The 14703-nt window shown below is 49.5% G+C and overlaps 1 protein-coding gene across 1 annotated transcript in view; it reads right to left on the reverse strand.

The window, feature by feature from the left end:
- Nucleotides 1-14703, reverse strand: part of PTPA (protein phosphatase 2 phosphatase activator) — a 41316-nt gene that overhangs the window by 19313 nt on the left and 7300 nt on the right. The window contains exons 4-8 of the mRNA XM_054007209.1: nt 8713-8838; nt 7475-7592; nt 5232-5331; nt 3105-3229; nt 102-202 (exon numbers count right to left, since the gene is read on the reverse strand). Coding sequence (XP_053863184.1) covers nt 102-202; nt 3105-3229; nt 5232-5331; nt 7475-7592; nt 8713-8838 — 570 coding nt within the window. The remainder of the gene's footprint in view (nt 1-101; nt 203-3104; nt 3230-5231; nt 5332-7474; nt 7593-8712; nt 8839-14703) is intronic.

Here is a 14703-nt window from a genome sequence, read left to right on the forward strand (position 1 = left end):
CCAAAATACAAAAGGAAGAGAAAGCCACCCAATAATCCAATCGCAAGAGAACCCAATGCAGCTGAGAAGTCTCTCGATGGGGTAAGTATCCCCACCCTCACCTCTGTAATGAACAGGATGCACTCCAGGAACATGTAGTCCTTATGGTTTTCATTCACCACCTTCTCGTCAACAAAGTGCCGAGGTTCCAGGTTTGGGTGTTCTGAAAAAAAATTCAGATGTCAAACCACCTGGTCTCTTCCTGCTCCAGCCCCTCATTATAGACACAATCCACTTCAATACCTTCTGGTGAGATAGAGACAGAAGTTTCATACTAGGTCACCTAACACAAGGGTCAGTGAAGGATTGGTTCCTACCGACCATACATTGCATAGGGCTTTATCCAGTGGAGTTTAAGTGTCTCCATAGATGGGACTTTCACACATTTCCCTCGGGAGACACTTTCACAGGTTTCCTGGTGTGTGACCTGTCTTAATTTCATCCTTTCATTGTGCCACCCTCTGTCATCTGTCTCCCCTCCTTGACGTTTGTACCATTAAAATACTGGTAGGTTCAGGAGCCCATAGCCCTCAGCTAGCAAAGCTACATACACATTCAGTCCTTTTAATCTTTCACCAGCCTGTTAACCAGGTTGGTTGCTCTCCTCCAAGGCTCTTCTCTGTTTGTCTACATCTGTCTGGTAAACGAGCAAACATTGATTTCTAAAGTATTCCCTCAGACCTCTTTTTGGCTTTTGTATATGCCCATGCAGCCAGTTTTCCATCCATTCTGTATGGTTTCCAGCCAAGACAACATAAGTTACGAGATTTCCTGACACACATTACCAAAATCAAGTTATATTACAACTACTCCATTCCTTTCACCCACTGATTTTGAAATTCAAAAATGTAACATTTGGTCCTTATAAACCCATGACTTCATTGGTCACAGCTTTTTATCCCCTAAACACTTACAGATACTCTCTTCTTAAAGTTCGCTCCATTATTTTACTAGAGACTGAAGTGGAATTTACTGGATGTTAATTGTCAGGCTCAGATCATTCTTCCTTGCTAGAGGCCATATTTCTAACCCTAAACTCTAAGAAAGCGATGCACTAGGTTCACTGACTGTCTCTAGACCCAAGTCAATAGGATTAGTTGTGATGTCCTGGGTCTTTAACCCAGGTCTGGGAGTCCCCAGACAGCTGTCACATCCTGGCCTTCACCCAATAGCTACTGAAACCAGGTGGGCTGAGACACTACTAGGGCGATAGCCCCAGCCAAGGCACCACCCACAGGAGCTCTGATTGGAAGATGGCCCAGCTGCACCGACAGGTCCAACTACGCTATTTAAGCCAGGAATAGGAACAGGAAGTTTGTCCACGTAACAAGGTGGTTTTCTGTTGTGCCTGCCTTGGAGCCTCTTGTGTCTACTCCTGCACTCAACTCTGTTCCTATTCTGCTCCCGGCTCCTCCCTTACCTCTGCCTTCACTCCTGTTCCCACAGTGCTTGTTCCTGGCCTCTCCTCCTGCCCTTATGCCTCACTGCCAATCCTCAGTGACCAATCCTGGTTCTGAATCCAGCCTCTGACTTCTGACCCTGATTCCAGCTTGACCCTTGGTTCTGGCATTTTGCATCTGACCTCGGCTCTGACCCTCAGCTTTGATTCCTGGTTCCGATTCTGGCTTGACCTCAAGCTCTGGTAACTGGCAGTTGACTCTGTTGCTGACCCTCAGCTTCATTCCCCAAACTGTATGCCTGCTCCGCCCACTAGACCTGACCAGCTACGTCCCGGTCCATAACATTTGTGCAATGAACAATATGATGAGGTAGTCTCTCGCAGCACAGCTCCAAAACAGAATTATCCTACGGACCAGCCAGTGCATTGTGTCAGATGCGTGCTGCCTGTTGTGATCAGTCTAGAGTATGCATTATTTTTTTGTTTACAGTAGCACCTAGAGGTCCCTGCTGAAATCAGTGCCCGCTTGTGCTAGGTGTCACACACACCCATTAAGTCAGAGGTGGGCAAACTATGGCCCGCAGGACCCTCCTCCCTGGCCCCTGAGCTCCTGGCCTGGGAGGCTCGCCCCCGGCCCCTCCCTCGCTGTTCCCCCTCCCCCGCAGCCTCAGCTCACTGCGCCGCTGGCGCAATGCTCTGGGCAGCAGGGCTCTTGCAGAGCTGCGGCCTGTCCTAGTGCTCTGGGTGGCGCAGCTGTAGCACCACCAGCGCTCCAGGCAGCGTGGAAAGGGGGCAGGGAGGTTGGATAGAGGGCAGGGGAGTTCAGGGTGGTGGTCAGGGGTGTGGATAGGGGTCGGAGCGATCAGAGGGCAGGGAACAGGGGGTTGAATGGGGGCAGGGGTCCCGGGGGAGCAGTCAAGGGCAGGGGTTCCGGAGGCAGTCAGGGGACAGGGAGAAAGGGGTGGTTGGGTGGGGCAGGGATCCCAGGGGGGCAGTCAGGAATGAGAGGAGGGGTTGGATTGAGGGTGGGGGGGGGGTGGGCAGGAATCCCAGGGGGACCGTCAGGGGGCAAGAAGCAGGAGGGGTTGGATAGGGGGTAGGGACCGGGCCCTCCATACAATTTCAGAAACCCAATGTGGCCTTCAGGCCAAAAGGTTTGCCCGCCCCTGCATTAAGTCCTTGCCTCAAATAGTTTACTATCTAAACAGACAGAACAAAGGAAGTGTGCCCATTTTACAGATAGGGAAATGAAGCCCAGAGATATTAAGTGACTTGCCCAAGGTGGCCCCAGGAGTCTATGGCAGAGCTGGAAATTAAACCCAAATCCGAGTCCCAGCCCAGTGCCTTCACAGTAAGAGCAGACTGTAAGCCACTCAGGGCAAAAACTTTCTTTTTCAGCACCAAAATACACCCAGGAGTCTCAATAAAAAACAGGTGTACTTTAAGGTGTTTCAACATTTCCACTGTAACCCTCCTTTTTCACAGTCTGACCAACTGGCTTATTTTGAAAGCAGAGAACAAAAATTCTTAACTTAAAGCAAACTTCTCAAATCAGCTTTTTTTAAAGTCACACTTAGCTAGAAAAAAAATATCCCGAACCACTGATGATCTTCACAGTGAAGGACAGAAGGGGAAAGAGACCAACGTTTTGTAGGTGCGTTAGTACCTATCAGTTGGGAACTGCCCCATATGAAGGGCAGAAACTGGAAGTCATCCAGGCCCCAAACTCCCTGGCTACCAGCTGGTTCCATCCTGTACGTTTTCTGGAGTTTCCGCATCACCTCCAGGTACCTAAGATAGAGAAGAAAGGGAAGGGCTAAATAAGACATCAGGTGTAAAGGCTCAAGGCCTCTCCTCCCTGCTGAAACAATGGTGGGTTTCCAATCAGAAAACCCATCAACATATACAGGAGAGAACCAGATGCCCCAAGCTCCTTCTCTCTGGACGCAGCACAAGCACGTGATCCAGTCCAACAGCCAGCTGGCTGAGTGAGCATCAGGAGTCCAGGCTGGAGGAGAAACAAATGACAACAAACCATTTGTGAAAGGCAGAGGTTTGACTCAGTCTGGTTCACAGCAGGGTTAAGTTTGCAGCTAACAGCTATCTGATATTGGCTTTCTTGTACCAAATTTCTACCTCTTGGTTAACCAGAGGACAGGATACACTAGTATAAATAAACCTGCCCTACTCATGTTACCCAGACAGCCCCTGCTTAGGAGGAAGAGGTATCCAGAGCCTATTTTGGTCATTCAACTATACATAAGAGGCTAAGCAGGGAAATCAAGGAACAGCACTTTGCCCAGAGGAGATAATGTAAGTGGGTGATGGTGACAGCATAAAAGGCAGCAGAGTGCCCAAACCTTTTGATGAAGATAGAGCTAGTACCTGTGGATGACAACTCTGACTCACCGCAGAACATATTCCATCATGCCCATCACTCTGTATCCGCTCTCTGTGCCCATTTGTAAGGGGACAAGAGGGAATACGCTTTTAAAGGTGCTCCTTACAGACCAGGATCAGAACCCTGGATCTAGGACTCGCATACAGCGCCCTGCATATAACGCTGCATGCTCGATAAATGTTCTGCCACAAGACTATAGAGAAAATTGGGCCTGATCGTAGATTTAATGGCAAACACAGCACTGAGGTTTTTGCTGAAGTCAATATAAAAAAAAGGGAGCAGCAGCTTTTGAACACCATCCCTGTGTATTTTACTTTGCTGCAAAATTTTTCTGTCTGTTGCCTAATAACAATGACACTTCCCCCCACCCCCCAGCTCTTTTCATCAGAGGATCGCAAAGCGCTTTACAAATATCCCTGAGTTAAGCTGTACAACAGTCCCTGTGAGGGAGGATTGATCATCCCCACTTTACAGACGGGGAAAGTGAAGCGCAGAGAGGAGAAGCGACTTGCCCAAGTTCACACAGCAAGTCAGTGGCAAAATTGGGATTAGAACGTAGGCGTCCCAATGGCCAGTTCTCTGCTTGCACCACTACAAACCCCACCTCCTGCATTGTGGCAGCTCTCAAGAGGAGCTATGGAGGGTTTGCAGGTTCACAGACTGAAAGGTCAGAGGATACCATTAGATCGTCTAGGCTGATCTCCTGAGTAACACAAGCCACAGAATTTCATCCAGTTACCCCTATATTGAGCCTAATAATTTGTACTGATTACCCTGTATCTTCCAGAAAGCCATCCAGTCTGGACCTGAAGCCATTAAGAGATGGAGAATCCACCACTGCCCTTGGTAGTTTCTTCCACTAGTTAATCTCCCCACTTGTTAAAAAAAATTATCCTTTATTTGTAATTTGAATGTGTCTGGCTTTACCTTGAGCTATGCATCCGAAGAAGTGAGGTTTTTACTCACGAAAGCTTATGCCCAAATAAATCTGTTAGTCTTTAAGGTGCCACCAGACTCTTTGTTGTTTTTGTAGATACAGACTAACACGGCTACCCCCTGATACTTGAGTCATTGGTTCTTATTATACCTTTATCCACTAGGTTGGAGAGCCCATTAGCAGCTGGTACATTTTCTCCATGAAGGTATATATACACAGTGATCACATCACCTCTTGTCTTGTATTTGGGGTGGGGACACACCGATTACTGTCCCTCAGGCAGTGTAACAACACAAAGGGTGTGGGGGCACATTATGACCAGATAGTAGCGAGAATTAGGTGTGGTGGACTGACGGTTGCAGGCCACATGCTTTATGACCAGTGAACCACAGACAGATTTGAGGGGAAAATGCCCTAGGAACAGCTCCACCTCACCTGTACTTGCATTGCCTTACCGGTTAAACACTTTGAAGACAATGGCCAGCTGGTCATCCACCCTGAGAACACCAATTTTACACAGGCAACAGAGGAAGGCAGCGAATGCCGCTTCGTGACCTGGGATTGAAGAAAAGGAGACAGACAAAACATTGGTAATTCCCATCACAGATAAGCTCCCTGCAGGTGCTACAATGGCTCTTTGGAGGACACAGCAATCACATCCCCATGAGCAGCAGAGCCCCAATCAACAAAGGCTCCTTCTTACTTGGATAAGATCACAAAAAAGACTCCTTCTATTATTGACACCCAACAATAATATTTCATACCTACATAGCACCTGCTATCCAAGGATCTCACAGTGCTTCACATCCATTAACAAATTAAACACGTACCCTTATGAAGTAGCGAAGGATTAGTCCCATCTGTAAAATGGGAAAACTGAGACACAGGACAGTTAAGTGACTTGACCAAGACCACACAGTGACTCAGTGGCAGGATTCAGAAGCCCTGAATCTAGTCCAGAAATTGAATCACTAAACACTTCTCTTGCACCCACACATGAACACCCTCCCTGTTCATATTTAGGGAATTAAGATGTCAGTTTCATCTCTCAGAGTGGCAGCCGTGTTAGTCTGTATCAGCAAAAACAACGAGGAGTCCTTGTGGCACCTTAGAGACTAACAAATTTATTTACCTGCAGAATGAAATATTTTGAGAGCCAGGCACTGAGACTGGAGTGTTGGGGCAACTCCCTTTCTTATGAGCTGATCAAGAGGATGGGGAAACCGGAGAATTCCAGAATAACCCAGCGAGGGATGTGCGTGTTTGGGGGTGGACACAAACACTCATTAGCAATTAAACAGATTTCCTCCTACTTTCAAAAGGCCCTATGTCAGAGGGACATTAGCCCTGCTCCACCCCAGGGAAATGCACTGCCCTAAGGTGCCCAACTGTCAGCCATGGCCCACCCGCTCTATGCAGCTTTGTCCTCTGGCTAACAGTGAAGAGAGCAGAATAAATGCAGCACTCAGAAGAGCCCATAAGATATTGGGGCTGGTTGCAGAAAGATGCTTTTATTTCCCGTTGGGTGGGAGAAACTACGGCAATAAAGAGAGTAAATAAAGGAAGCGGCTCCACTTTATAAAGCCGTGCAGTTGCTGGGATATGAACAAGCTGCACCTAAGGTCTAGCTGTGCTGAGCTGAAAGAATACAGAACCCAATGCTCAAGACAGAGGAGTGGTGGAGAGACTGGATTTCCCTCACCAAGCTGCAACTGACTGACTAAGTCAACAGGTCCATTACCAAAGGCAACATCTCCCCCTGGCGATCAAGAGCTGCAGCACAGCTGGTGAGGAGATTTGCATACCTGTGCTTCTTCATCTCTTTACCTCAAATCTCCTCCTCTCCTTACCCAGCACATTACAGAGGTCACATATTTCAGGCTCCTGGCATGCTACAATGACCCTCACTCCAGCTATCTGATTAAGTCATTAGCTGGACATTCCTCTCCGAGCCCTCTTCCTCCAATACATACAGGTGGGACTCCTTGGAATTTCAGGGTCTGCTCTCATACTGATTTAAATCCAAAGTAACCTAACTAAAGCCAATGGAATTACTCCAGCTTTTGATTCTGACATTTCTCCCTGGGCCCGATTCTGCTCTCACACTAAGTCTTAAAGGTGCTATGTGGTATTTATGCCACACGTAGCAAACATTTGTGGCCACTTACGATCTGAAGACACTTCTCACAGAGTATGAATATTAATTCATTTCCTGATCTGATTCCAATCCAAGATATTACATTTTAGCTCCCTAAACTGCCCCTTGGGATTCAGCTGCACACAATACTCCATATACACTTCCTGTCCTACACCATCACGCAGTGTAGCTGTGCGCTGTTAAACCGCTCCCATGGTACACGCCAGAAGTGACAGCATTTCAATAGTGGTTGTAATGGTCAATTAATGTTTCTAGAGCACTTTGACCTCCTTGGATGAAAGATGTTATAGGGAAGCTAAGAATACTTATTTTGAAAAACTTAAGATGACTAGGACTGAAGTGGAGGCAGCCAAGAATCTACATCAATCACAGCTCTGGTATAATCAGATTCTGATCCCCTGCTCTCTCCTGGCCAGTTTTAGCCTTGGCGTGATCCAGAGCAGTTCCCTGCAATGGCATATATTGACTGTAGGGGTGAATTCACACTGGGGAATCGAAGCCCAGCAAGGCTAGATGAATTAATTGTGCACGTGACGGTACCTGTCCCATAGTCGATGCGGGTGGAGTTCCCCACGGATTCCTTCAGGTATAAGGCTACCTCTGGTGCAGCTTCAGCCAGATACTCAGGGACCACTGTTTTAACCAAGTTTTCTGCTTCCTTAAACACAACAACAAAAGGTTCCTGAGCGTTAACCTAGATGTGCCACAAGCCAAAAGATGGGTACAAAGCACCACCAACACCCTCGCTATTGGTTGGAGTTGGTTTTGCATGGAGCGAGCCACCCCCTCCAACAAACCAGATTGATTAGGGGAAAATAAGGAACTCCAACATTATTCAAAAGCACCTGTTACAGGCCAATATAAGGAGCAGCATTAATTGTCTCCAAGCTAGTGAATCTGTAGGTCACCAGTTGGGGTGGCAGAGATTTAGTCAGAGAGAGTGGCTTATTCCCCTGCCTGCTGTAAGGGCTTCTTCCACTTAAAAAGCATCCATCCTGATAAGCCATTGATACAGACGCCCCACTTGTTGACAGTCTCAGTAGAGCGCCCCAGGCTTAGATGACCTGGCCAGTGAATTCCCCTACAGTCACTGGAGGTGGTCTCTCCAGGGCAGGATTGCAGCATGCCGGGGAGCAATGTGCGGAGCGCTTACCCAGTCACTGCCTGGCCTGTATCTTTTTTTGGAGAGAGAGGACGTCAGTCTCCAAAGCCATCCACCTAGTACCTTTTGCTGGCACTCAGTGCCCTGGAAACGGAACTTTAACAAACTGCAACGCAGTGTATCTATGGGCCCAGAAGGAGCCCATGGGTAAATGCGCTGCAGCCTACTACAGTGCACTCTGCCTCCACGAGCTCCATGGAGCCTTATCTGGGGTGAGCCCTCTCAGCTGAGGCAGGCCAAGCTATGCCATGGGCCATCACGTGCCTGCTCCCATCTGCCATATCCACAGGTAGGTGGACACAATGGCTGGTTAACAAAGGAGAGCAGTCAGTGAAGCTCCTTGGGATTACCTCCAGGGGACAAAGACCCTGTCAAAGAGCATGTAAAGGTGAGCTGTGCTCCCATGGGGGTTCAAGACCAGCACCAGACCTGAGATCAAAAGACCTGAAACATAGTCCCCACCTAACTCTGCAAGTTGGTGGGTCAATCTAATGACTGCCCAGGTACAACAGGAGGATGGCAGCCTTTCCATGATTATTGCAGGACATACTTCTTGCTGATGAAGCCACCATTTTAAGTCCACCATCTAAGAGTCTCTCTCCCAACCCCTACATACCTGGTCTAGTTTGGCGTACCAAGTCCTGAAGGCCTTATTCCCAAAGCGAGAGGGCTGGTTCACTGGCGGGGTCTCATCAATCCACCTGTCGAGGGTATCCAGGAGCTCCATCAGCTTTTCAATTGGCTACGGGGACAGAATGGGTGACAGCTCACAATCAGACAGGAGAAGAAAGTCTCACACACAAGCACAAGCCAGTCACCCTAAAACCATTGCCCCAGGCTCCAGCATTTCTGTTTTACCTGCACCTGCCAGTGTTCTCCTGGCATTGAGTCGCAGACTCCCAAACGGACCTTGCAAGGGATGGAAGGGGATAATGGGTCACATGTGATCTCTCTAAGGTCCACAGTGGCCAGCCCTAACCCTTCCCATCAGGAAAGGACAGTCCAGTCCGAAAGACAACAGCCCACATCCCATACTGACCTGGGCTTTCCGAGAGCCCAGATACAGCCACTCATTAACAGCAGCTTGAGAAGGCAGACATCTCTTCCAGGGACTCAAAGACCCACGTACAATGCAATACTACAGCCACATAAGATGCTCTATTGTTGCAGGTTTTTTAAATGGTCACATAACTGTGCTCCAGAGTCTAAGATCTCATCTTAAAAAAGGAAGTCCCTAGCCTGAATTCTTGCAAAGAGAACCTGACCAAACCAGGGGAGGGAAGAGTAGGTTGGGGGGTAGGGCCACATCATTCAGGGGTCTCTGACACGCAGTGGTGGGCTCTGCACCACACACTTTAGATCTAATGTTCCCCACAGGACACATTATACTGTTTAGAAAGTACCCTGACTGCTGCTGCCCTTCTGGCTGACCGTGGTCAAGTCACTTCGGCCCAGATCCTCAAAGGGATTTAGGTTTCTAACTCCAAATGATTTCAATAGGAGTTAAACACCTAAATACCTTTGAGAACTGGGGTCGCTGTTTCCCCGCTACTCTTTGTCTGTCCTGTCTATTTAGACTGTAAGCTCTTTGGGGCAGAGAGACTCTCTTACTAAGTGTTTACACGATGCCTAGCACGAAGGGGCCCCAACCTCGATCAGGACCTCCACCTAATACTCGTCATAGTCTGATTTCCAGAGGTATCAATCCTCTCTGCAAATCGGACGATCAGTGCACATGGCACTTCACAAACGCGCACATACGAGATACAGTCGCCACCCAGAAGAGCTAACAGTCTCACTCATGCAAAGATGGATTTCCAGGAGAGGGAGGGAAAGCGGTTGGCGCAGGGGGGGACAGGAAGCATTCCAAAGAGGAGGGAGGTGTGACGGATGGCATGACGCTGAGAATGGAAGACTATGATGAAGGAGCAGAGAGATGCCACCGAGGAGCAAGAAAGGCAGAGGTGTCCAGCCCCTTGAAGGTAGAGATGAGGAGCTTGATTTTGATGTGGGGAGAGAGAGAGAGAGGCAGCCTGGGAAGGGGTTAAAGGAGGGGCTGACACAGCCAGAGCAAAGGGAGAGCAGGATTCTAAGTAATGGGGAGCCTTGGGCGAGAGAGACGACTCCGGGGGGCAGAGACTGGCAAGCAATACAGAGCATGGTTCAACACTGCGCGGCTACATGCAGCCTGCTGGAGAGGCTTTAGGGTTTGAGCCCAGGACATGCAAACGCCCCCTGGGCCCAGACCTGAGGCCCTCTGGGGGCAGCCACTACGGCCCCGGTTCAGTTGCAAAGCAGAAACGTAGTGACAGGATCATTGTCCAAACCCCAACCAGTGGATTAAGCTGCAGAAGGCAGCACTAGGAGGCCCCACTAACAACTGTGAGATATTTTCACCTGCCAACACATTCGGGATTCTCCACTCCTGAGTCGGAGCAGCCAGAACCACATTGGTCACCACGGCGGCCGGCTGGGCCCTGGGCAACAGAGGCACCACGGTCTCAATAAGGGATTCCTCCTTCAAGGAGAGAAAGAGGACAGATGAGGCAGGGGCTGGTTTGACTTTGCTGGAGGCATCGACCATGTGAAGCCGGCTGGTCTCCTGGGCTGTGGTTCAATTCTTCATGCTGCCTGTCAGAACAGGACTAGGAAACAGCAGAGCCTAGCAAGTTTCTAGCCCTTGAAGCGCCACTGGAGGGGCGGGGGAGGAGAGACGGGCAGGCAGCGCTTTTCTGCCTTTGAACCAGCAGCAAGTCTCCCTCCCCCCCACTGCAGGGAGGTCTTTCGTGACATCTGCAGCTAGCTGAGCGGGTGCCTCTCCAGACACTGGCTCCGGAGGGGCTGCTGGAAACAAGTGAGGGTGCATCAGAGAGTCATATAGCAGGAATCTAGGATTTATCTGCTGCAAAAGGAGCCCCAAATCCAGACCAGTGAAGGGGTCTAAAGAGGATGGCTGTGATTGGTGGGTGGGCAAGAACAGATTAAAGCAGGGAAAGCTCAGGGAGGACCTCTAAGCACAGCATCTGCAGATGCACTGGGGAAGACGACAGGCCACATGCAACCTGGGAGCCACTGTAAGATCACAGGCTGGAATCAGCGACAGGGCAGCACCCGTGACTCGAGCGAAGTGGAACAAGACTATTATTGATTATCTGTATTGCGGTGTTGGAGCCCCCATCGTCGCTCAGAACCCCATGGTGCTAGACACTGTACAAATCCAGAACACAGAGACAGGCCCTTCCCCAATGGGGTTGGGCTTGGTTTTCAGCTCAGCCCGACCTGGCTACCACACTCCCCTCCAATTAACAACAGAGGCCCCGGCAGTGGCTTTTGTTAAATAATTAAATAACGCCAGTGATTTATCCGCCAGCAGCAGCAGCAGCTCATTACGAGCAGCTCCCGTATTTCAAACCCTCTCACCGAGCCGTGACTGCGGCGCTCGGTGCCGGCTGGATAAATGGCTGGCAAGAGATTTTCTTCTTTTGTCCCCCTTGCAGTCTCTGCCTCCAGGCCTCAGGGAGGAGAGGCAGAGTCACGCCTCCCTTCCTCACTCGCGGGCTTTAAAGGGATTAAAACCAGCCCAGCTGAACGCAGGAGAGCGGGACCCAGCTGCTGGCTTAGCCACGCCAATAAATAATTAAAGAGACGCAGCTCATTTTGGGCTTGGGGCCCTTTGAACGGGGGCTTATTGAAAGGGGCAGGTTTCCATTGCCCAGCAGAATTAACATGGCAGAGGAAACTCATGCTGCCAGGGGTGAACCCAGCCCGGGGAAACAGCAGGGCTCACAGGAACTCAGCAATCAGAACCACTGCAGCATGGTCTTGGGTGGCTAGGTTTTTAGGCTCTATTTTTACTTTACCTTCCCAGGCATCAGAGCAAGGGCAAATCCTCCCCCTTCCCCCGCCACCGCTCTTCTTTCTGTTGTGCTGATTTTGCAGCCTGTCGCCCTCCCAGACCAAAATCTGCCCTGTGATCACAAAGGTGAACCCTGTAGCCTCCTATGGAACAGTGACCTGATAGCGTCTCTCGTGAGCATCAGCCGGCCAACTGGAGGCGATGAGATGGCAAATGTCCCCTCTAGAGCCCGAGGAGTCAGGTACCTTGGTGTCAAAAGTGACTGCCTCTTTCCCACCCTTCCCCCCTAGAATCCAAGCACGTCAGCCCAGAGCTGGGTGACAGCCACTCAAGTGCAGGAGATTCCCAAATGCAAGATGGAAGTGGGCAAACACCATAAAAATAAATGTGATCTGGAATCACAGGGACTATCTAAAGGGTCTGAGACCTCTCTGCAGGCTGCATGTTCTCTTGCCCCAATTCTGCTCACTTGGAAGCTCAAAATTAACCCTTTCCCACCACATTAGACATGCATGCCAAAGCCACAGCTGTTACTACAGACTGGCCTGGGAGACAGCTCCAGGAACATCTCCCAGCAAGCAGCCAGACACTCAGACTCCACTGTGGGAGCCATACGCAGCCCACAGGCAGATGCTCAGCCCTCTTATTTATTAAGTGCAGCCTGTGTGTTCAGTGCAATACCAACACCCAGGCCGGTGCCACAGAGGTTACAGTCTGAAGGTCTGGCCCTGCCAGGTGGATCAGCACCTCCTGAGAGGCCTGGAGTGCACTCAGCCACCAGTGACTTCATTTGATTTCAACAGGAGCTAAGCATGCTCACACACTAAGTGTGCTCACTTTGCAGGATCACATCCTAAGTTAGACACGTGACAGGGTTAAGACACTCAATATCCTGGAGACCATTAGGTGGTCTGGTCTCTCCTCTCCCATTACTCCCTTCTTTGGAGAGCCAACAAGTGATAAATTGCAAGGAGGATGTGCATGTAAAGGATGGATTTGAGCGAGTGTTAGGTGCAGGCAGGAGTTCCAAGGAAGGTATAAAGATGCAGAAGGAACCTCAGCAGGGAGTAGGGAAGCACAAAGAAAATGGATGCAGCCTCATCAACAGGGCAACCCATTGGACCTTCCACCCCAGAGTAAGGCAGATACATTTTGCCTTCAGTCACAGGTTTCTACCCTGCTCAGCATGAAGGCAGCAAGATAGGTTTCCTGCGACTTTCTTAGTTGTTGACATCACATTTGGTATTTGTCACTTGCACTGAAACCATTTCAAGGGGATCTGCCCCCGGGGGGGGGGGGGGAAATGCATTCATGCTTTTTCTGTTTCTTTATGATGGTTAAAGGCCTGAAAGCGTGGGTGGCTGGGGCTTAAAGTTATTATTCTGATTGTTTTAAACGTTAGAAATTCAGGTCTTGCTACCCTCTTTTCCCTGTAAGACTAGTGATGACTGGAGACCAACAGGATTATGACAGAGGCACACTGTGCAGGCAAACCCTGAACAACTGAAAGGGGGAATGGTTTTTATTCAGACTGTTTAAAATGGGATTTTGGCAGCTACTATTTAATCAAATGCCTGAACAAAAGTTGGAAGAAAAGTGCTTTTGGTAGAGATTCCACAGCCCTGTTCTTTCAGCAAAGGGCGAGTGAGTTTCTAAGCCACATGTCCAGCTCCTCAAGGGAAATCTCCCCAGAACACAGATGGCCAGCCCGAGCATGCCTGATACCTCTAACAAAACAAAAAAAAATTTTTTTTTGAAAAAAAACCTTCCTTCCAAGCCGCCTCCTTTTCCCCCCAGAAAGCCGCAGCCAGACAGGGCACAAGTCCATTCCTCCCTCTGCCACTTGCAGGTCTCCTTTAAGCAGCCCCATCAACCTGCATAGTTGTGATTGGTTATAATTGGAAAGAGCTAAGAGGGTCCCTAGAAATTCTCTTAGTCACTCTGCACTGGACAGTCCAGTGCTGCTTGGAGGATGAGGAGTTCAGTGACTGACATAATAACCGCAGGTCAGTGCTACACCACTGCTTACTTTGGAATAATGATGGAAACATGACAAGTTCCAGGGGGTAATGCGCATGAAGAGGAAATCTACATTATAACCCTGAGAGTCCACTCGGAATCCCACCTCTGGCCTCAAACAGCCTGGACACCACTATGCTGAAAGAACTTTCAGCCCACTTGCACACGAGGATCTGCAGTGTTACAAATGCCACCAGATGACACACACACAAAACTCCCCCAGGGAAACCAGGTCACTAATGCCCTACCATCCCCTAAGGGCCTGCTGAACACCTCTGAACTAGTGCTTAGGGCACCTCAGTCCAAGCTCCTCTCTTCCTTCCCCTGCCCAGTCTGTGTTCTGCTCACATCTAATAAATCAGATTAAAAGAACACAAAGTGCAGCATTAGACAGTCTGGACCCAGCCAAAAATCTGCCCCGAGCTCACAGGAGCCAATGGTACTCAAGATAGGGCCCAGCAGGGCTCACCCAGAGTTCAGGCACAGCAGGGCAAGGCTAGCTGCATGGAAGGATTCAGGGTAAACCTCTCTGCACCACACCCCTTGTTCAAACAATAGAGATTAGAGACTATGACAGGCTTCACACCAAGGGGCAGGAGCAGCTGTAACTGCTGCCCAGACAACAGCGCAGGAAAGGCAACCTGTTACAGTCTGAAGAATCTAACTATCCCCTAAGGGGTGAAGACACAAGAAACCCAAAGAACGAGGGCAAAGGGGGAGCAATATTTTGCC

The sequence above is a fragment of the Malaclemys terrapin genome, chromosome 17, assembly GCF_027887155.1.
Source record: "Malaclemys terrapin pileata isolate rMalTer1 chromosome 17, rMalTer1.hap1, whole genome shotgun sequence".
NCBI lineage: Eukaryota > Metazoa > Chordata > Testudines > Emydidae > Malaclemys > Malaclemys terrapin.